Source organism: Podarcis gaigeae, assembly GCF_964106915.1.
Source record: "Podarcis gaigeae genome assembly, chromosome: 2".
Classification (NCBI taxonomy): Eukaryota; Metazoa; Chordata; class Lepidosauria; order Squamata; family Lacertidae; genus Podarcis; species Podarcis gaigeae.
Window position 1 is genome coordinate 81,072,651 of NC_139679.1, and position 21,066 is coordinate 81,093,716.

General features: G+C 40.3%; 2 protein-coding genes across 3 annotated transcripts in view; one reads left to right on the forward strand and one right to left on the reverse strand.

Annotated features, from left to right (window-relative positions):
- PHF2 (PHD finger protein 2) overlaps positions 1-21,066 on the reverse strand; it is a 120,230-nt gene that overhangs the window by 5,657 nt on the left and 93,507 nt on the right. For both annotated transcript variants that reach the window (XM_083726999.1, XM_083727000.1), the window contains exons 11-20: positions 20,958-21,047; positions 16,913-17,326; positions 15,831-15,950; positions 14,170-14,288; positions 10,678-10,856; positions 9,372-9,445; positions 8,459-8,616; positions 3,429-3,703; positions 788-883; positions 167-276 (exon numbers count right to left, since the gene is read on the reverse strand). In XM_083726999.1, the coding sequence (XP_083583125.1) occupies positions 167-276; positions 788-883; positions 3,429-3,703; positions 8,459-8,616; positions 9,372-9,445; positions 10,678-10,856; positions 14,170-14,288; positions 15,831-15,950; positions 16,913-17,326; positions 20,958-21,047 (1,635 nt within the window). The remainder of the gene's footprint in view (positions 1-166; positions 277-787; positions 884-3,428; positions 3,704-8,458; positions 8,617-9,371; positions 9,446-10,677; positions 10,857-14,169; positions 14,289-15,830; positions 15,951-16,912; positions 17,327-20,957; positions 21,048-21,066) is intronic.
- Positions 16,258-21,066, forward strand: part of NINJ1 (ninjurin 1) — a 455,488-nt gene continuing 450,679 nt past the window's right edge. The window contains exon 1 of the mRNA XM_083727090.1: positions 16,258-16,264. The gene's annotated coding sequence lies outside the window, so the exon portion shown is untranslated. The remainder of the gene's footprint in view (positions 16,265-21,066) is intronic.

The window sequence follows — 21,066 nt, forward strand, 5'->3', positions numbered from 1 at the left end:
CCCAGAACAGCATGTTGGAAAAGGAGAGGGCAGAATTTCTAGGTGTGGTATTCAATTAAGTTTTACTCAGTGCTGACCCATAGAAATTAATGGCCATGAATTCCAATTGGTCTACTCCGATGTCCATGGAATTTATTTATTTTTGAAACCTCTCTGGTCAGCTCACCTGCTGGGATAATTTAGCAGCTGCTGCCGCCAGTCCTGTTTCAATAGAGGCAACTCTTGTACCTTCTCGGACAGGTCTGTCTTGCCGAGGTACCGATGGACCAACCCTTGCTAAATGCAGAAGCAAAAAACAAAGGTTACAAACACAGCAATGTGAAGTTGTATATATACACTAGCATACCCAATACAGAATTAAGCATGCTTTATGTAGAACACATAAAGTACAAAGGCTGAATTGAAGTGATCTCACTCAGATCCTGAAACCTATGCAAAAGATTTCCTCAAAAATTACATGTCTGATTATAGGAATCCAGTCAAAATTTCAGTGCTGCTGAGGAATCCTTTCTTTGTTTGCTGTGACCCAAGGTATGGTAAGGGCAGCATATTTAAGCAGCACCTTGCCAGGAATGTGGTAGTCAGGATCAGCCATATACATCCATCCTTGAAATACTGCAGCAACTCTGACCATTTTTAGGTTTATTGTCATCAAAAGGTATAAGTGAATGGCATAACTTACTTTGGGGCTTCCTAGAAATCTGTGTATGTACAGTAAATGATGAATTAAAAGGATTTTAGAGTATTTTCCCTGTATATGTTTGATTTAAAGTATTATAAATATTACCTGTTGGGCTATATGGTGCATCATCAGAACTTTTCCTTTTCTTTGATCGAGACTTGAATACTGGATTATCTTCATCTGATTCAAGGGAGGGATAAACTAAAAGAGAAAACAAATACCATAAGAGATTCTGGTATGGCACTATTCGATAGTGTAAGCATGCCATATATGTAAAAAATAAAATAAAATGGGAGGAGCCAATAGCCTTTGAGTGGGTGAATCAAACCTGGAATAATTCAGTTCTAAACATGAAGGATAAAAATATTAGCTTTGCATCATGATCTATTCCAGTGTTTGAGTTACAGGAGCAAGACTCCTTTGTCAGTATCTCTGAATTAGGACTATATTGAAGGTGGCCCTTAGCTTCCACATCAGACTTTGCGCTGAGATCTATGGATAAAGGGCAGTATACAAATTATTATTATTATTATTATTATTATTAAGCAATTCCTACAGATCTACTGTGCACTTCAATAATTTTTCCAAGCATTTGTTTTCCAGAGTTCTGAAGTAATTCTGTGTGCAGTATGCCTGCAACTTAAGCACAACTTACCTTGTGCTTGTGGCAAATGGTTTAACAAAAAATTAAAAGGGGCAGGCATCTGGGGGAGGGGGGGACGCTTTGGCAATCCCACCTGCTACTGACCCCAATGTGTTTCATGTGCAATTTTGGCTTTAGGTGTGATTCATGGAACATAACCCCCATATAAGTTGCAGGCTTACTGTATCTGGAACCCGTCTACAGCCATTAGCAGTTCTTTGTTCTGTGCATCTTGTATGCTTAGGAAGGATTCTGGCAGCCGTTTATAAAGTCCTAGCCTCGTTAAAAAGTACCCAAAGAATGGGCAGGGTGGAGGCAGTTGCTCACACACATTGAATGCACTGTAAGCTGCAGCCATGTGGTAGAAGCAGTAGCTACACATGTGGTTATTGGAGACACAGCTACTCTACCTCCAATTATTCTATGGAAACATCTGAGATTTGCCACACCCTCCATCTCTTTTCCTTTCGGAGAACCCGCAACTTCTAGCCTAATGGCAGCTACATTGTTTGCATTACGCCCACTTAAACTGAGAAACCTATCTCAAATGTGGACTTAAATTTCATTTCTTTTTGCTATGGCGAGATATGATTTTAAAGCAATTGCATCAATTTAGCCACCGACTGAAAATGTGCTGGCCAGATGTAGGACAAATGGAGCCTTAGTGAACCAAACCATATTACAACAAAGCAAGCCTATTAAATGGTAGCATAAATATGTAATTAGCAAGAATGTTGGTTCTCTCCCCACCCCACCAAATCGGTCTTCTCCTTTCAGAATGACATCTTTAGATCGTGTCTATACATTATACTTTTGCAATCATTTAAAAGTAATTTAACTAGAGTGATATGCCTACAGGTACCGTCATTATAATTTGTGCTTATGTTTTGTCAAAGAAGTACAGCTTCTTCAATTCAGAAGAGATTCTAGCTTTCATTGAGATACAACAGGATTTCAATCTGTTTGCTTTTAGCCTCTCAAATTCTGAAAGTGGAGGGAAATTATGTGCTTTCCAAAGGGGTGGAAGACATCTTACGTATGGCTTAATATTTTTGGAAGCTAAATTATTAGGCTATTTATCGGTCTTAGGGCGACACTTCACTAAGCATGTTCTAGCAGTGCAGTCCCACTGGGGGAAACAAAGCTATGTTGATTGTGTAAATGGCTGGTAAATTGCAATGTTAGTGCCATGAATGACTTTGCTTGCTCACCGAAAAAGTTGGTGCACAGCTCTGCATGTCTGCCTAGGGCTTCTTCCTCCCTTTTTCAAACAGCCACCTCCCCATGTTGCATCACAAACTGCTTTTTAAACATGAAGAAATTGCAGTAGCATATGAAGCAGCATGGAGTGGAAGCAGAGGAAGTTAATGGTGGGGGAGAAACCTGGCACTTAATGGATGTGCTTAAACACTCTGGGTTCCCAACTATGAGGAGGCTTAATTGGGAGGTGAAGGGGGCATGTCCAGGGACACTAGGAATGGGGCCATCATACATGCCCCCATCCTCCAACACATTTTTGCCCTTCTGCGTCCAGGCTGAATGCCTGAATAACACTTCAGTAAGCATGAAGAGGAGGAAGAAGAAGAGTTTGGATTTGATATCCCGCTTTATCACTACCCTAAGGAGTCTCAAAGTGGCTAACAATCTCCTTTCCCCTCCTCCCCCACAACAAACACTCTGTGAGGTGAGTGGGGCTGAGAGACTTCAGAGAAGTGTGACTAGCCCAAGGTCACCCAGCAGCTGCATGTGGAAGAGCGGGGAAGCGAATCCGATTCACCAGATTACGAGTCCACTGCTCTTAACCACTACACCACGCTGGCTCTCATGACCTGAGATCTCCCTTGTAAAATTTGAAAAGAACTCCCATACCTATCTCACACAGACAAAATTACCAAATGGAATTAAGGGAGATGTTGCGAGGCAGATAAAACAAGGCTGGCTTCCAGCAATCATTCAGGCCTCTGACTCAGAATCTGCTGCCACAACAACTGGTGGCGTTACTGCTTTCATGAAGGGACCCGCCACATTCGTGTGTTTCACTGCATGCGTATATTTAAAGGGTCACACCTACAGAGAGAAAAAAGTGATGCAGACATTCCATACCATAATCAGAATCTTTAAAACAGGCGTCTAAGTGATCCTGATCCTCGTCATAATCTTCAATGTCAATGTTGTTTTTTGCACTCTTTTTCGGCAACCTTTTCCCTGCATTTTTGTTGTTGCTACTTCCAGTTTTTTTGGCGTTTGGGGCGGACGTGGAATTATTCTTTGCTTGGTTGGGGCCCCACGAAGGCTGTAGGCAGGAATCTGTAGGCAGGTTTGCCATCGACAACATCCCTTGGATCGCTTCCTGTGTGCTGGGAGATGCAGGTGGCTGACTGAGGGGGGGAAAGGAGGAGGGTGGGAGAAAGAGAGCTTTCAACTCAGAGTAAATGCAAGTACAGAATAAAGAGGGGGTCCCCAATATTACATATGTCACATGCCCTCCAACGTCATGGGGTACACTTGTCGACCACACTGTGGCCATTTGCATTGTACAGACAAGACATCACATTATGTAAGAGAATGGACAGACTTAAACTGCATTATGGAGACACAGCCAGTAGGGGAGAATATCATTTTCCCTGGACATTCTAACAGAGACCTTGACATTAATATATTTAAATATAAAGGGGGTTGCCTGGTTAATTCATATTTAAAGTAGGCTAACTGAAATCAATAGACTTTTCATTTTTTTATTTCTACCGGTCTACACTGGTAATCACCCAAAAGATTCAAGGTGCAATTGAGATGAAATATAGAACTCTTCTTGTGGGGATTTTTTTTTTTTAAGTAAATATCTCAAGGGGTCAGGAAATCTGTAGCTGCTGTTAAGGGACTAAGATCAGGACTGAATGCAATTGGATTAACTAAGATTTCAGAAGCAGGAAGAAGTAAGAACTTTGCACCCTGAAACCCAGCACATGGGAAGTCACTCAAAATGTATAATTGGCTGTATAAGTGACCTATATTTGGATGAGAATTGTAATTTGATATTGATAAAATGTGGCTGTTATTGGATTTTTTAATAATTGAAAATTAATAAAAAATATTGTTTAAAAACAACTTATTTTACAGTATTAGATTTTTCACACGTGGTACAATTAGGAATTACGGGTCATTGTCTCACTCGCTCTACAAAAAAAGCAGTGTGATATGTTAGCAATTGATGTTTTAGCAATATATGCTTTGATGTGCCAGCAAATTTATTTATTTTACCTAACAGAATTCATATACCGCTCTCTCCAGCAAAAGACCCCCAAGCAGCATGCAAAAGTGAATCGAAAATATTCATCAAGAATACCAACAAACATGAAAAACTCTGGGTACTTTCCAGAAAGCTTTGGTGACAGCAGCTCTGGCTTTCTCTAGTCACTGCTGCCTCCTCTAAAAAAACTTACAGGAGAGAAATTGTGGATAGATATGGCTTGCTGTATCTGAGAGGAAAGGTTTTAGCTTGCAATCTCAAGCAGGAATTCTCCTTACAATTCTTGTAAGCCAAGATGCCTGCTTGAAGTGCTAGCCATAAGTGTCTACTTGCCAGTCAGTCCTGTGCAGTTGTTTTTAGTTTGTTTTTGGGTGGGTGGCCTTGAAACATTGAAAGTGGAGACCTGCCTTCCATTGTCATGGAAATGGTTTTAAAGGGGGGTGGGCAGCGAAGGCAGAGCCTAACATTCCCATCAGCCTTTTCTTGGCTGTACTAAATGCAGGGGAGCTGCTGTTTTATGTTACATCTGATGTGCTGGGAGGGTAACTCAGTCCACTTTTGTACTACTTGCTATTCCAGATATAGCAAGACGAGAATACGCTCGGCAAAGCATGCCACAACTGGTCCTGCTCACAGCTCTATCCAGAAAATGAGCAAACCTGGTTTTAGCAATTATCAACTCTGTGAGCACTTAAGACATTTGCTTGCTTTCTTAAAACCTTGAACCCGAGATACAGTGGAAATGGACCATCAAACGCTGCCTGCCAAATGGGCAAATTAGAGAGGAACTGCCTAAAGCAAAGCAAGCGATAGCAAATAAATTGTGGGATCTGATCAAAACCAGTGGCTCGGAGTGGGGGGGAGCACAGAGGAGAAGAAAAACAAGCCACAGACTGATTGTTTAACAAGCTTTTAAAGCAGTAAAAGGTTAAGGTATAATTGGCCGCGTAGCAATCTTCTGAGCAAACCCCATTCATGCGAATGGAGCTTGCACAGAAGAAGATTTGCATCCTTCCATTTAGCATCCTGTCGTTTTTGGCATTCGGCTTAGTGTTCTGTCGCCCTGCTCGTGAGCAACTTCCTTTAAAATCAATCAGGTTTGCACAGGAGATGTTGACACTGGATTGTGCCCAATGTGTTTTTCATTAGGCACATTTGCAGCTTAGTAATTCTGGATCTGCTCTAAGTGAAATATGAAACAGGAAGCAATTATTAAAGTCTGGAAAGTCACATCCCCTTTCTGTAGTTTTAGTGATTATTGCTATTTTTTAAAAAAACATAATAAATAATAATACTAGTAATATGAAAGCATAATTTGAAAAAATATGAATGAGAGCTTCTTTAAATGGAGTGCATGTGTATGGCTGGTGCCAAATACTTTACATCATTCCCTGGCCGAATGGCAGCTTTGAACTGTGATTGAACATTACACTGAAAATATTAACGCTTTACTCCTGTTCCTATGAGTGATACCCAGAAGGGAAAATTCCACCAACTGCAGCTTGCAGCCAACTTCATCTGGGACATTTCCCTTGATCCCTGCTCTTGGTTACAGGGCTAGTTCTTTGCTACTTTGTGGCCCTCACCTATTGAATTTCTGCCTGACTTGCACCTCTTAAAGAGGCAGATCATTTAAAAATCTGATTCAATCTGAAATTACAAAAGGTTTCTTTCTAAGAAAATGCAATTATAATGTAAATTCCAGTACATTATAAATGGTAACCAGTCATCAATCAGTAAAACAATACAGCATATCCCATTTTTCCTCTGGACAAAGCCCATTTGTTTATCAATATTTGCTTAATCAAGGGTTATGTAGATGGAACACTAGCTTGCTTCTGTTATGGTGCCGAGACAATTTTGTTTATGACTAACAAGTTAAAAAATAAGCACCGTTACTTGAAACTGTCTGCCTTGATCCAAATTATTCAACAAGATTGTGTACAGATTCCCCAGTAACTTGGATGCGTTACTAACAAAGATGTCTGAAAACTTTACACCGCGTTGCATCCTCACAAATGGGTAAAAGTGAATGTTGCATCACATTTCCCAACCATAAATGACACTCTGGGCAAAGCTGAATAGATGCATCTGGCTGCCATGTTGATTCCCAGAATGCTCTGGACCTAGAATAGCTTCAGAATTCCATGCCAACAGTGTGGCAAGATTCAGTCTCCTGCTGCCTCATGTAGGTCAGAGTGCTCATGCTTGTTCCCACCAAGTTAGCTTGAGGGGTTCAACCAACAAATATGGGTGCTCATTAGAGGTAAATTTACCCAGGGGCTACTCAGATATGGAGCTGATTCTGGCAGTTCTCATTCAACATTGACTAGACATCCAATACAGCAAATAAAAATAACAATGCAAAGACTGTAGAGAAGATCAAAGCAGCACTCTGCCCTGACACATTTATTCATCCAGCAGCAGCTTCACAATTAGGGAGTGACAGAGACTAAGGTCCACACAATTTAATTTTTGCTTTAAAAAGACAGAAGGAAAGTTAAGACGAAAACAGGAAATCTGGAAATTAGGTGCACACAACCAGGATCTAGCTGTGTCTATAAAAGCAAAATTGATAGAACACATTTCTGGCAAGCTACCTACAATACACAGTGAAATACCTCACCCATGATCCTTACTGATGTGTGGAATCTGCTTTCGAAACCACAAGTCTTTGAATGCACTGGTTCAAAAATACTGAGGGCCATTTTAGATTAAGACCAATTCCAATTGTAAATAAATTTAGATGTGTGTGTTTGAGGGGGAGGGGTATGCATTGACATGGTAAGTAGGCCTTGGATGGGGAAGAAGGGGACGTTCTACAAGGTGACAGGAAGTTCACTCCTGTGATGTTGGATAGCACCCTTTCCTATTATTCCTATTTAAATACTTTCCAGAGGAGTAGCTGTGTTAGCCTTCTGAAACAAAAAGGGAAGAGTTTTGTGGCACCTTAAATACTAACAAATTCATTGTGACAATAGCTTTTGTGGATACACTTCATGCATCTGAAATGGACTGTAGTTCATGGAAGCTTATGCTATAATAAATCTGTTAGTCTTTAAGGTGCCACAAGTCTCCCTGTGGTTTTAATTTGTTACAACAGCGGCAATGGCTGTATGCAGAAATGTCTCCTGTAACAAGCTCAGATTTGGAACCGTGAACAGTCCTAGGGAAATAAATAAATGAGACTGAGTACAGCTTGAGTACAAATGTTATGGGTCTATTTCTATAACCTTTTCTCATGCTTTCATGGTTCATGTATAACCACTGCTTTCTGTTTTCATGCATACCTATTTTTAAAATTTATTTTTAAAAAACTATTCTGAAAAGTTTTTTATTAACACCAAACTTTGATTTTTAAACTTACGGTGGGTGTCATTTCAAATGCTTACAGCAAGATAGACCCCTAGTAAATCCCATAGGAGGCCCATTTTTGCTGCCCTTTAGAGAAATTAGTTTTCAAAACCATTTGTTGTTTTCTTCCTTGGCTTCTAAAGGCGGTTTTCTCTAGTATCTCCTTCCAAAGAACCAACAATTAGGGAAATGAGCAGAGGAATAAAAGACATTTTGTTGCATAAATTAAACTGTTCTCATTTCCCTCTTAATTGAGCCAATTCTTTTAAAATAAACAACCTTCTTTATTGTTATCACTTAGGTGGATTTTCAGCATTTTTTAATAGGAAATCTTCAAATTTTATAATTGTGTTACAAACGCATTCTGCAGCTGCCTGCCTCTGGGGTTTGAGACCGGGGGGTGGGGGTGGAGAACGCAGTGAAATAGAAAAGGTTTATTGTAATAGAAAATTCTGGCCAATGTGCATCCATATATATGAAATATTAACATTGCATTATTTAAAAATAGGTATCCACACTCGCTTACGCCTACCTGTTGGTGTTGTACTCTAAACCCCCAACTTCCTTGCTTGCCTGCAATAGGTCAAGAATGCCTGCTGAGCTTCCAGTCTCTTTCTTCACTTTAGAATTGCGCCCTGGCTTGGCATCTGTGTCAATATGAAGTGAGTCTTCATCTGAGGAGTCATCACTCTGTAGAAGTTGCCAAAACAGATTTTCTTTTTCAAAGGGATGCCAGGGATTATGCTAGTCAGTAGTAAGCCCTAAATTAAATGTTTATTTTCTGGTCTAATGCAAGCATATCATTGTATTTATAATCTAGGAGCATAAGAAATCACCTTCTATGAAGTCAGACTATTGCTATATTTAGCTCAGGGTTGCCCGCTATGGCTGCATCCGCACAGAATGCTAAGCCAAACCATGGCTGAGCATGCATGTATGGGCTCCCAGAGAGGACACTGCAGCTGCTTTCTCCCTGGTCCATTTAGCTCAGCATGATATGGCAGCTAAACCAAGGTAGCCAGTCTCATGGTTAAGCTCTTTGTAACCAAGGTTTGTTCTTGGTTAGAAGGACCAGGGAGGAGCAAAGTGGGTGTAAACTATAGTTTGGCTAAAAATGGAACACAAACTGAGACACTGACTGGCAATAGCTATCCAGGTTTTCAGACAGACCTGGAGACTGAATGCATCACCTCTGCTTGAAAGAATGTGCTCTACTGCTAAACTAATCCAGGATGGATGCTAAATGAACCTGAGAGACAATGCTGATTCTTCCTATACAAAGGTTAAGGGTGATTTCTCAGAACCCCTATAGTCAAGTAATAAATACAGAGAGGCACTCAGTTCTGCTATACAAATAGCAGGTGTTGGTTTGGCAAAGGGCTGTTTCTACAATGTTATTTATCCTGCATAAGTCCCTATTATGGAAGAGTATAACACCAGAATACCTTGTACAATACTGATTCCACCTTTGGCTTCTTAACGGGTGTGTGTTGTGCAGTTTCCTTTTTATCTGATAAAACTAGGAAGAAATTGAAAGACAGAATTTAGTTTTTCAAAATGAAAAAAGCACAGTATTACATATAGAGATAGGTTTTAATTAGATCTTTTAAAAAAAATAATAAATAGTTTTGCTAATAATGTTCTTTGTCTTAATTCATTTCTGTGTGTGGCAGAAAGCCACACATCCATGCCATTTTTAGTACCCAAAATATAAAGAGAGACAGGGATTAAAGAGAACCTCACACTCTTTTTTCAAAACAAAAGCATTGTTGACTATGCAAGCAAAGACACTCCCGCTGACCTGGTTGTCATGGACTGGCTGGACACAAAGGAATGGTGGGAGAAACCCACTGGGAACCCCAAGGGAAGAAGGCTCAGAGCCCGGGGAAAGGCGGTGGGACAACAGTGAGTGGTCAGAGGGAGAAAGTTTGGAAGAGGAGGCACCTGAAGCTGAAGAGGCAACAGGGATTAGTGAGCTGGGACAGTTTGTGGTAGAATCAGAGACAGAAGCTGAAGCAGGCGAGGAGGGAGGCCAAGAGGCAGAGATGAGTCGGGCTGGTGAAGAGTCACGGGTGTCTCCCCCCACTCCTAAGACCAGCTCCCCCTGCCCAGCTTCTCTCAGAACCAAGAGAGGCATGAAAAGGGCAGAAGAGAGATTGGCTGCACAGAGACAGAGCCTCCAATTGCTTGGGGGAAACCCTGGAGAGGAGGAGGCATAGACAGCTGTGCTGAGGTGAGGCTATTTAGTCTCACCAACTGATTTCATAGAGTAGGTTCCACAGGGAATGAGCTGCTGTGCTCATGAGGCCAAGTCTGTGGAGATCATGTCTTTGCTAATAAAGAGTTAACTTCAGCTTTGAATGGTGTGATTTACTGGTGAAGGAGGTGGCTCTTCTGCCCTCAGTCGTATGTGAAAACCAATTGTCACTCTGAATGGGGAGCCAATGCTACACCCTTTCCTCCCCAGGGCTCTGACCAACATGCTCCTCTTGCTACAGTGGGATGGCACATTCATTTGCTTAATAATAACAATAATAATAAATTTTATTTATACCCTGCCCTCTCCAGCCAAGGCCAGGCTCAGGGCGGCTAACAACCAATAATAAAAACAAGTTGAATTAATACAACTTAAAAAACAAGATTAAAATACAACATTAAAACATTAAAATGCAGCCTCATCACAGGAAAAGAAAGGAAAAAGAAAGAGGGGGAGGGAATCAAGCACTTGCACAAAAGCAGCAGCAAACTTACAGGGCAAATCTCGTTTGGTGGTGTTTTTCTTTCTTCTAATTGGAAATTCGTCAATTTTCAACTCTCCATCATCTGAGACATATTCATATTCATCTTTCACAGGTTTTGCTTTATCTTCTTTGAAATTTTGCAATGATCCAAATATACCAGGATTCATCTGAGTTTTCACTCCCTTTGAGCTAGTTTGACAAGAGAGATGAAATTGGAAAGGATAACATTCTGACATGTTATGTATCAAAAATACCATCAAAATATCACTTTTTCTGTGTATAGGAAATGTCAAGCACATAAGTTCAAAATTGATGCCATTTAGTCTAATAATAGTAATAATAGTAGTAGTAATAATAATAATAATAATAATAATAATAATAATAATAATATATGAAGAGGTCAATGCATACCACAAACCTCCAATGATCAGAACTCATAGAACAGGCAGCCCCAACCTTCAGCCCTCCAGATGTTTTCGACTACAATTCCCATCATCCCTGACCACTGGTCCTGTTAGCTAGGGATCATGGGAGTTGTAGGCCAAAACATCTGGAGGGCCGCAGGTTGGGGGTGCCTGTCATAGAACATACCTCACAAAACAGGCCTAGCAAAATGTGATGCTAGTTGTGTACAGCACCCTAATTTTCCTCTCACTTAGATTCTAATTACAGTGGTACCTCTGGTTACGAACTTAATTTGTTCCAGAGGTCCATTCTTAACCTGAAACTGTTCTTTTAATGGGGCTGTCACATTCACATATGAATTTCAGCATTCATCAAGACATATATTCCAAAGTCTAAAACTTCAGATTGACAACAGTTAACAGTAACAGCTGACATCCCTGGCCTTTTTTTCTTTTCTTTTTTGTGTTTGGGGGCAGTGGGGGTCCTACATTCACTTCCTTGCCTGTCACAAATATTCAGATTCTTAACATTGTCAGCAATCACCACCTTTTTCATTTGCACTAGATATAAATTTATTGATGCATACAGAGACCCTCCATTCAATCTGGTTCAGTAAATAAAAATTCTGAAATATTATGCTCCTAGTGCATGCATAGTCAACGTGTTGGAATCATGTATGCGTGCACACGTAAGCCAGGCAAGGTATTTTTCAATGTCAGTTCATGCCATCAAAGAAATAATATGTGATCATTTTTTCCTCATTTATTAGCAGTATAACTGGGGTTATTCTACTCAAAGGCTTAGGAAACAATTCATCCATTCAGGACGACTGAATAAGGCACCTTGAAATGTTGGTGAGCTGCCCAATGCACTTTGAGAAAGCTTGCTCAGTGAAACATGCTGGTAACTTGTGTCCTCAGAAGAGATACCTGTCTTCATCACACTGAGCAGCCACAGGAAAACCAAGTGATAAAAAGAAGTACTGAACCATGGACATTAATATGTGATAATGACTCCTAGTATAGACTGATATTTCTACAAAATCATAATCCTAGCTGTTCAGTTGCTGGAAACTGACATATTTCTATTGACTTTTAAAGCCTGAAAAAGCCTTTAGATATTCTATGTTCATAACAAAAATCTGATTGACTATATACACTCATGCATAAAAGCTCTGATTTAAGTAGGCATGCATATTTTGCTTTAAATAAATGGACTATACAATTACTGTGAGCAATAAAAGCAGAAATCTGTGCAAAAAAAGTGTCATATACATGTAAAAGAGAGATGCCATTATCAAACAAGTCCCTCTATTGTCAACTTGTCAGCCAAGGTCAATTCAGACCCTGCCAACTGAACAGTAGTTAAAAGCATGGAAAACTGCTTCCTTCTTAAAAAGAGAAGTGATGCCTGATGAGAGGCAATACCTGATTTGATTCAAAGTGTTCAGATCAAAGGTAGAAAAAAAATGACTCGTTTATCTTCGTTGTCAGGGCACAACATGACATAATAGCCTTTGTGGAGGCTAAATTGAACTGTTATTTATAATACCTATAATTTTGATGAAAGCAGTTGCAGAGGGTTAAGGCTTCCTAGAATCTGGTCTACTTATGACTCCAGAAGGGTGCTTAAATAAGGACTATAGGCTTATGCTCAAAGATGATACCAAGGCAATGCAGGCATCCAGGATGCTCCCACATTCCTTACTGTATTAATGTTAGATTGGTTAACACATAAGTCTGGCTTCCCTACAGAGTTGCAGGTGATTGCTAGGAGAAGGAGTGGAAAGATGGAACATTCAGAAGAGAGGTAAAAATTATGTGAAGATGGTTGGAAGATAGAGGTAGGGAACTGAATTAGGAGTGGGTGGCCTGTAGCCCTCAGTTGTTGCTGAAATCCAATGCCCATTGGTTCAGGAAGCATGAGGTTTGCAATCCAAACCATCTAGAGGTCCACGGGTTAGCAACCTCTGGACTAGGTTATCAAGAAATAAGGGCCCGTCCACGATAACTCCTGGGCATGGATGGCCTTTGGCAGTAGCAGTTGGCAGGCTATCAGTGGCTACTAACCCTGATGGCTATGTACTGCCTCCACGGTCGAGGGCAGTATGCTTCTGAATACCAGTTGCTAGAAACCGCAAGAGAACAGAGGCACCAGGTTGGCCACTGTGAAAACAGGATGCTGGATGAGCTAGGCCACTGGCCTGATGAAGCAGGCTGCCCTATATTCTCACCTGACCTCTGCCCACCCATGTTGCTGCTGAATACCAGGATGGAGAGGGGCAGGGGCAAGGTGGCAGCAAGGTCAGAGCAGTGCAAATGTACCAGCAGAATCAATCCAGTGCATGTGCACCATGCCAACCTTGCCACCATTTCACCCATCCCCCTCTCCATCCTGATCTGTAGCGGAGATAAGATTAGAATTGCCATCCTACTACTGGCCTTGGGAAGTCTATGTACAATGGCCCTCTAGCTTGTGGCTGGCCAGCAATGGGCACTCACCACTATGCCTAGGATTTTGACTTCAGTGTTTGTTTGCTTGTCTGTCTGGCATTTCCCGGCATGTTCTGATAGCCAAATTCTGCATGTTGTGACACACAGATTGGGGACCGCCAACCACAAGCTTCTCAAAAGCTTTTCCTGGGGTCACCACATACTATAAAGTCATGTGAATTAATCAGCAATGAGGACATTTCCCCGATGGCATGGGACAATTACTAAACATTTCCTGGGGGAGCTTTTCTTGCACCATCAAGAATTTGTGTAAAGACGTTTGTGAAAAGCAGACTTGTGGTATTAATTGTGGCAGCCATTCTGTGCTCAAGTCTTGTATCTGTGTCCATGCCAGGGTTTCATCTCTGGACTAAGAAGAGCAAAGAAAACATTTCGCCCCCTTCTATTTTTTTGTTTTTCTTCAGCTATGCTTCAGGAAGTACACATGGCTTCGCCCTTCTGGCACGTGTGCTTGAGCATAAGTCCAACTGACAATAGCACATATTGCAAGTAAATATCTTTAGATGAGGTTGGAGTGCTTGGAAGATTTATTATGGCCTGTATCTGTTTTATTAGTCAGTTTTCATTGCCAAAATAGCACCTACCCCAGCAGTTTCTTGTTGGAGAAAGAAAACATGAATTTATTGTCCTTGTTTCCTGATAACGGTGTCTTCTCCAGTTTGTGCTCTTCTTCCATTTTCAGTAATGAATCAGGTTTGCTATTCTGAAAAGGACAGGAACAGTCTTATTTTAACCGTGAGAGGTTTGTTTTATTCTATTTTGGGGGCTTATAAAGTGCTTTGAGCAGACCCAGAAAAACCTATACGAGCATAACATGCACCCACAGGTCAATGTCACAAGACGCCTCCCAATCATATAATCTGCTACAATGTGAAAACATGTTTGCAGGATCATCTGGAAGAAATGCTGTGCCTAATGCAAATGGCAAGACAGAGTGGTGACACAGCAGTGATGGTGCTGCTGCAGCCATCAATCTTAGCTGCTGCAAAATCACCATGAATTTTTGGAAAGGAAGAACAGCAGTTCTCTTGAGCCCTAGAAACTGGTTTAGAGGCAGTCCAATGCACAGTTAAACACTGATGTTAGTGCTAGGCTACAGGACTAAGTAAGAAGGTATTTCAGGGGGTGGCAAGAATGTAACATTTGCCTTATATTTTTATTCAGGGAAAAGTCTGAGGGTACAGGGCTAATGGGTTGACAACTAGACCTTAGGCCTTCCACAGTGAACTGAGTTACCATGCTAACATCACATTCAGTGCTACTGAAGCTACATCGGTAAAAAAAAATAATCATTTTCTACATTGCTACACCTGAAACTTCTACATCACTGATCAGACACAGTCTGAAATGGAATTACATGCATTTAAGTTCATTGTATCCTAACTGTACCCAAGTATCTCTAATAAAAATACATTGTGATATCTGTTCTTGGACCATTCAGTTATTATATAGCTAAGCTTAAATTGAAAGATTTTTTCCCCCAAATACATTTGCCTGCTGCAAGCAATTCTTTAGAGATTTACAAGCTCCAAACAGTGATGGAAATGGAGGAACTGAGATAGAGGAAGACTTGACCTCACTCTATAATTGGCCCCCCAGACTTGTGGGTTTTTGTTTCTTTTTGCTGACATATGTATTCCGTTTTATTAGTTCTTTGATGCTTATTCAATGCTATCATGTTATTGCTGTCAGAAGGGACACTCATGCACTGTAGCATAAGAAAAGTGATGCACACACTCACAAAGCAAAACAAAGCATCACAACTCAGAATATTTGTGTTATAAAAAGTTACAGGGTTTCAGCAGAAAGTTATGGGCATGCACTAATTGGAAATGAAGCAGGAGATCCACCCAGAAACTGTTGCAGACACAAGCAATATTGAAAGTGGGATCGTGTTTAACCACTCTGATAACATCAAAAATAACAATGAATGCACTGTAAAAAGGACATATGGAGGGGCCTATGATCACATATCTAAATATGACCTTATGGTATCATTCCTGATTGGCTAGCATCCTTTCCAACAAAAAATACCCTATAAGTTTGCTTTTTAAATAAAAAGATGTGGAAGAACCTGCCCCTTTACATAAACCTTCAACAAAAAAAGTGAGCAAGGAAAGTTTTCATAGAATATTTCTGCTTTGTGTCAAAAGCGTTAATGTGCAAACTTTCAGCACAACCTATTTCTTACTTCTCAAGATTACATTGAAACATTTGTAGAAGCACAAGGTAAGGAAACTCATACCTTATATTTCCATTTTGCTTCCGTTTTGGTCTTATTTTGTTCTCGGATTTCAAACTTTTCGACCTCATTTTGCTTCTCGACGGGTTCTTTCTCAGGGGTACTCAAAGTATTCTTGGCAGCCTGACACAAATAAGCAAACAGAGAACCAACAAACAAATCAGGAGATTATCCCAATACAAATGTTGTTTCTTGTTAATAACCACACGCCAATTTGGCCAGTGTGAATTTTTAGAGAACTAACACTTAAGATCTGCCTGGAATTAATTTATTTTGACAAGACAGTTGAAGCATCAAATGCCAAGCCTAGAGGAAACAGAAAATCATTTCCCTCTATTATGAATATAATGTGAAGAACAATGTAATAAAAACAATGTGCTGATCTGCCTGCTTATTATAGGTTTCTTAAACCACATTCTGTATAAAGGCAGCTCCCTGTCAGGTGTTAATGCCATCTTCTCTTGTTTTAAGTATTTGTCAGGTTATGAACTAACTTACACAACACTAATAATAATAATAATGAGAATGATAATATTGTCATTGACAACAACAAAATAATGCTGTAGAACTCATATGGAACGTTTGGAAGATTTCACAACAAACATCAGTTTTTCACCAATATTCAGACACTATCAAAATTACCAGCTCCCTTACCTAAGGAGTTAAAACCTTGGAAGAGCCTTTCATAAGGTTATAGTTCCATATTGATACAACCATCCTTCGTGTAAAGTAAAAACAAAAAACCACCCAAATCAAAGTCAGGAATATCAGAGTATGATTCAAGCCCCCTTCTTGCAACTTGGATGAACCAGGCAAGTCCATGACACAGACCTCTATAGGAGCTGGAAACTTGCAGAGTCAGGCTCCCAACTCCCACAGAAGACTACATGTGCAAGCTTCCTTGGATCAGACTTCCATGCTCAACACATGGACATCAGAGGTGGTTCTTAGGGACCCACATTACCTCAAGGGCAACTCTACTGCTGCTGCTCCCTGCATGTGTACCACTTGTAACCTCCCTTCATATAATTCAATACACTTCCTTAAGCCACACCCTTTTCAACAGCTAGAACAACCCTACTCACCTTTCCCTTCTTTGGTGTTTCAATCTTTGTCAGGGCCTCTTTTGTGTGGGCCTCCAGAAGGTCCAAGTTCGGAATTGCAGGGGGCGGCACTTCCTTTGCTTTTTTGCCTTTTTTCTTCCCTTCCCCTTTTACTTTTGGTGCCTTGGGGGGTTTGGGCGGCTTGGGTGGCTTAGGGGGTTTGGGCGGTTTGGGTGGTTTGGCTAGTTTGGGTGGCTTGGGTGTTTTTGTTGCTTTTTGGGCCTTTTTCTTAGGGACTTTTTCAACTGGCGGTGGTGGCGACGGCGGTGACGGCGGTGGTGGAGGCGGCGGAGGCGTCCGTGGTGCAGGTGATGGGATTTCTTCTTTCTCCACAGGGCTGACCTCTTCAACATTCACATTGGCACCCACTTCAGGTTTGTTGACTTTCAAGGCGTTCTGAGGGAAAGGCAAACACAAACATGGTCACAAAAATGGATACTTGATCTCTACAGAGTATTGACTGTGTTCCTGACAATCTAGAGGGGTCTGAGGCTGTGGTGTGGCCCCGTTTGCATGTTACAAAGGCAAAAGTTTATAGCCCTCTCTGGCTTCATCTCCCACTACTCCACAATATAAACCGTATAAATCATCTGAGGCCCTTCTTTGTACATAACTCCTCCACGTGAGGTCAGGAGGGTGGCAACACAAGAACGGCCCTTCTCTGCAACATCTCCCTGTTTGTGGAATGCTCTCCCCAGGGAAGTTCTCCTGGCACCTTCATTATCTATTTTAGGTGCCAGGTGAAAACATTCCTCTTCAACCAAGCCTTTGGCTGATTAATATTCTGTGGCCTTTTAAATATGTTTGTGTGAAGAGAGGATAATTGTTTTGCTGTTTTGTTTTACAGTCAAACCTTGACTCCCGAATGCCTCCGTTTTGGAATGTTTTGGCTCCTGAACTCTAAAAACCCAGAAGTAAATAGTCCGGTTTTTGAATGTTTTGGAAGCTGAATGTCTGACACGGCTTCCGCTTGAGTTCAGGAAGCTCTTGAAACCAATCGGAAGTGGTTGTCGAACATTTTGGAAGCCGAACATGTTTCCAGAATGGATTATGTTCAACCTCCCAAGTTTGACTGTAATTATTTACTTGTTTTTATCCTGTATTTTATTCTGTGAGCCACCCGCAGATCTTATGATGAAGAGCGGTATATAAATCTATTTAATAAAAATGTAAAAAGAAGATCACATGGAAAGATCACTATGTGATCCGGCCTCTGCAGCTCTCACAAGCTTTGCAAATTCCTAATTTACTGGTGTGGAGTGAGAAGGGGAATGGAGAGGGAACATAGGATGGGGGTGAATATGATCCACAAACAAAAGAATTGGGTCTAAAAAGTAGCCAAAGCTACTCTTACAGAACATGCAATCCACTCAAACTAGATACTCCCTGAGGAGGCAGCTGTACATAGAGCTTGTAATGTCTGAAAAGTTTTTCTCTCATTCCTAAACACAGAGAAATGAGCTGATAGGTTCTGACCATTCCACTGGAAAATACAGGCGGACATCTCAGGAAGGACCAATCAACATGCCTATTTTCACTATCTAGTTTAATTTGCAGTTTGTACCATGCTATTTTTACTTTTTGTGGCTCTGTCAGCTTGACAGGACTTTCAGAAGAATATTTCTGTACTGAGCATCACAACGGCAGGGTATATTTATTTTCTTTTATCCTTGGAACAACTACCATTGATTTAAACATAAAGGGGTGTCCCAGCTAAACGTACAAACTTTGCAGAAGTTTATTATATAGTCACACACTTCCATAATTTAGAAAAGTTGTTTTAATTAGGAGAACGTGATTATCATCTAATTATAATTTTAAATGTGGAGAATTACTATTTGCTTCATTTGTTCTCTTATTCTTGTTTTTACGTTTTTCAAAAAGCCTCTCCCATTCTTTTCTCTCTTTATATTTTTTTTGGCTAAAACAATAGAAAATGAAGAAAGAAATGTTTAAAATGCTAATCAGTTTTAAGAGAATGCCTTTCAAATTAATTCGCATGGGAGAAGCAAAACAGAATTACATTGTCCCCCAAGGTAAAAGGTAGCAGTAAAAGATGCACAATAAAAATTAACAGTGTGTGACTAATTAAAAAGACATTATTTCCTATTTAATGCTGTCGTTTTAATAATCATCAGAATCCATATTCTACATGGAACCCATAAAACGCAGATAGATTTTTAGTAGCCCCTATCTTGGCATCCTTGCACTCAGAATAAAAGGCAGAGCTGAACTCATTAGGCCTGATCCTTCACCCACTGGGCACAATCCAATTTATTGGCCATGTTCAGATGATTGCACTTCAGTTTAAGAAGCCAAGATGCAAACAAGACATTTGACCTTGCATACAGCCTCTTCATGAGATTGGGTGAACAAACCAGGAAGTCCTCCATTAACTACAGCTTCTTATCATGTACTGGCTATGGAACTATGGTAAATTCCTTTGAAACAAGCCAGGATATGAAGCTATGGTTTCCAAGCTGGCTTAATATCCTAACTTGTTCTGAAGCCATTAACCATTCCCTCATTTCTTTTTCTTTTTAAAGATCTCTAACCAGTTGCTTTATTTATCCATTTCAGAAAAACAGAGTGAGGCACTAGAAAGACATGCAGCTTCAATTTGTCCATTGAACAGCAAGTCATTTCCATTTGGATGGATTTCATCTGTCTCCCATATTAATGTACGGAATTGTCTTCCCATGTGAATCAGTCAGATCCTAAGCCAGTCTCCTAAACCAAATGAGCAATTCTTGCCTGGAAGTTCACTGAAGTATTAGATGACTGATATTTTTGATAGGACTTCTCAGTGATGACTGTCTTTCTATGGAATTACCTCCCAACTAAGATCAGATTCTCCCCCGCCGTTGGTGACATTTAAAGGTCATTTTAAGACATGCTTATTTTGTCACACATTTTTAAAAAATATTTTATTTAAACAATTAAGCTTTAGTAGAATCTATACATATAAAAGATTACATACAGATTGATACAATAAAAACATCATCTTCCCTTTCCTCGCGGTTTTTGGCTGCCACCATAACATGCCGAACCAAGTCCAATCTCAGTATATGTATCATCATTTTAAGATGTGCTTCAGATATAGGCCAAATCTGTACCATACATTCAAAGCACACTTATATACAGTAGTACCCTGGTTTAAGAACAGATTAGTTTATGAACAACTTGGATTAAGAACGCTGCAAACCCGGAAGTAGATGTTTTGGTTTGTGAACTTTGCCTTGGAAGCAGAACATGTTTCACTTCCTGTTGAGTGTGTTCCATTTGTAAATTGAGTCCCCTGCTGCTACGGGAAAGCACACCTTGGTTTAAGAACACTTTGGTTTAAGAATGGACTTCCGGAACAGATTAAGTTCATAAACCAAGGTACCACTGTACTGCTTTAACAGTCATGGTTTCTGCCAAAGAATCCTGGGAACTGTAGTTTGTTAAGGGTGTGAGTTGTTCAGAGATGGTTATTCCCCTCACAGAGCACTATAATTTCAGAGTTCCCAAGGAAGAGGGACTGACTGTTAAAACACTCTGAAAATGGTAGCTCTGTGAGGGATCTCCTAACACCTCTCAGCACCCTTAACCAAATTATAGTTCTCAGGATTCCTTGAGGGAAGCCATGACTGCTTAAAGTGGTATGATGCTTTAAATGTATGGTGCATATGAAGCTATAGAAAACCCAATTATGTAAAAGAACATGGAGAGACTTTTTAAAAGGCCTCATGAGTGCATTAGATCCAGCAATTTGTATTTACCTGGCTATTATACTTTTGAGGCTTAACATTGTGAATGAAGTTTAAGCTTCCTTTTTAGGAAGGAGGGATGTGGTCTAAAATGCACGAGACCTTCAAATTTAAACCTGTAGCTTTTGTATCTTCCATGAAGATTGTTGACCATACACAGGGAAATGTAGGATACAAATTAATATTAGTAAACTACCCTTTAGAAACACAGAAATCAGTTTGTTGACATTTTATACAGAAATGCAAGAAGTGTATATTCAAGAAAGAATACCAACCTCACTTAATCTTATTTCTTTGGCAAGATCCTTAATAAGTTGTGTGGGTTTAAAATGTTCTGGGAGTTCATCTTCATGGTCTATTAATGCCTAGAGCAGAATAAAGCCA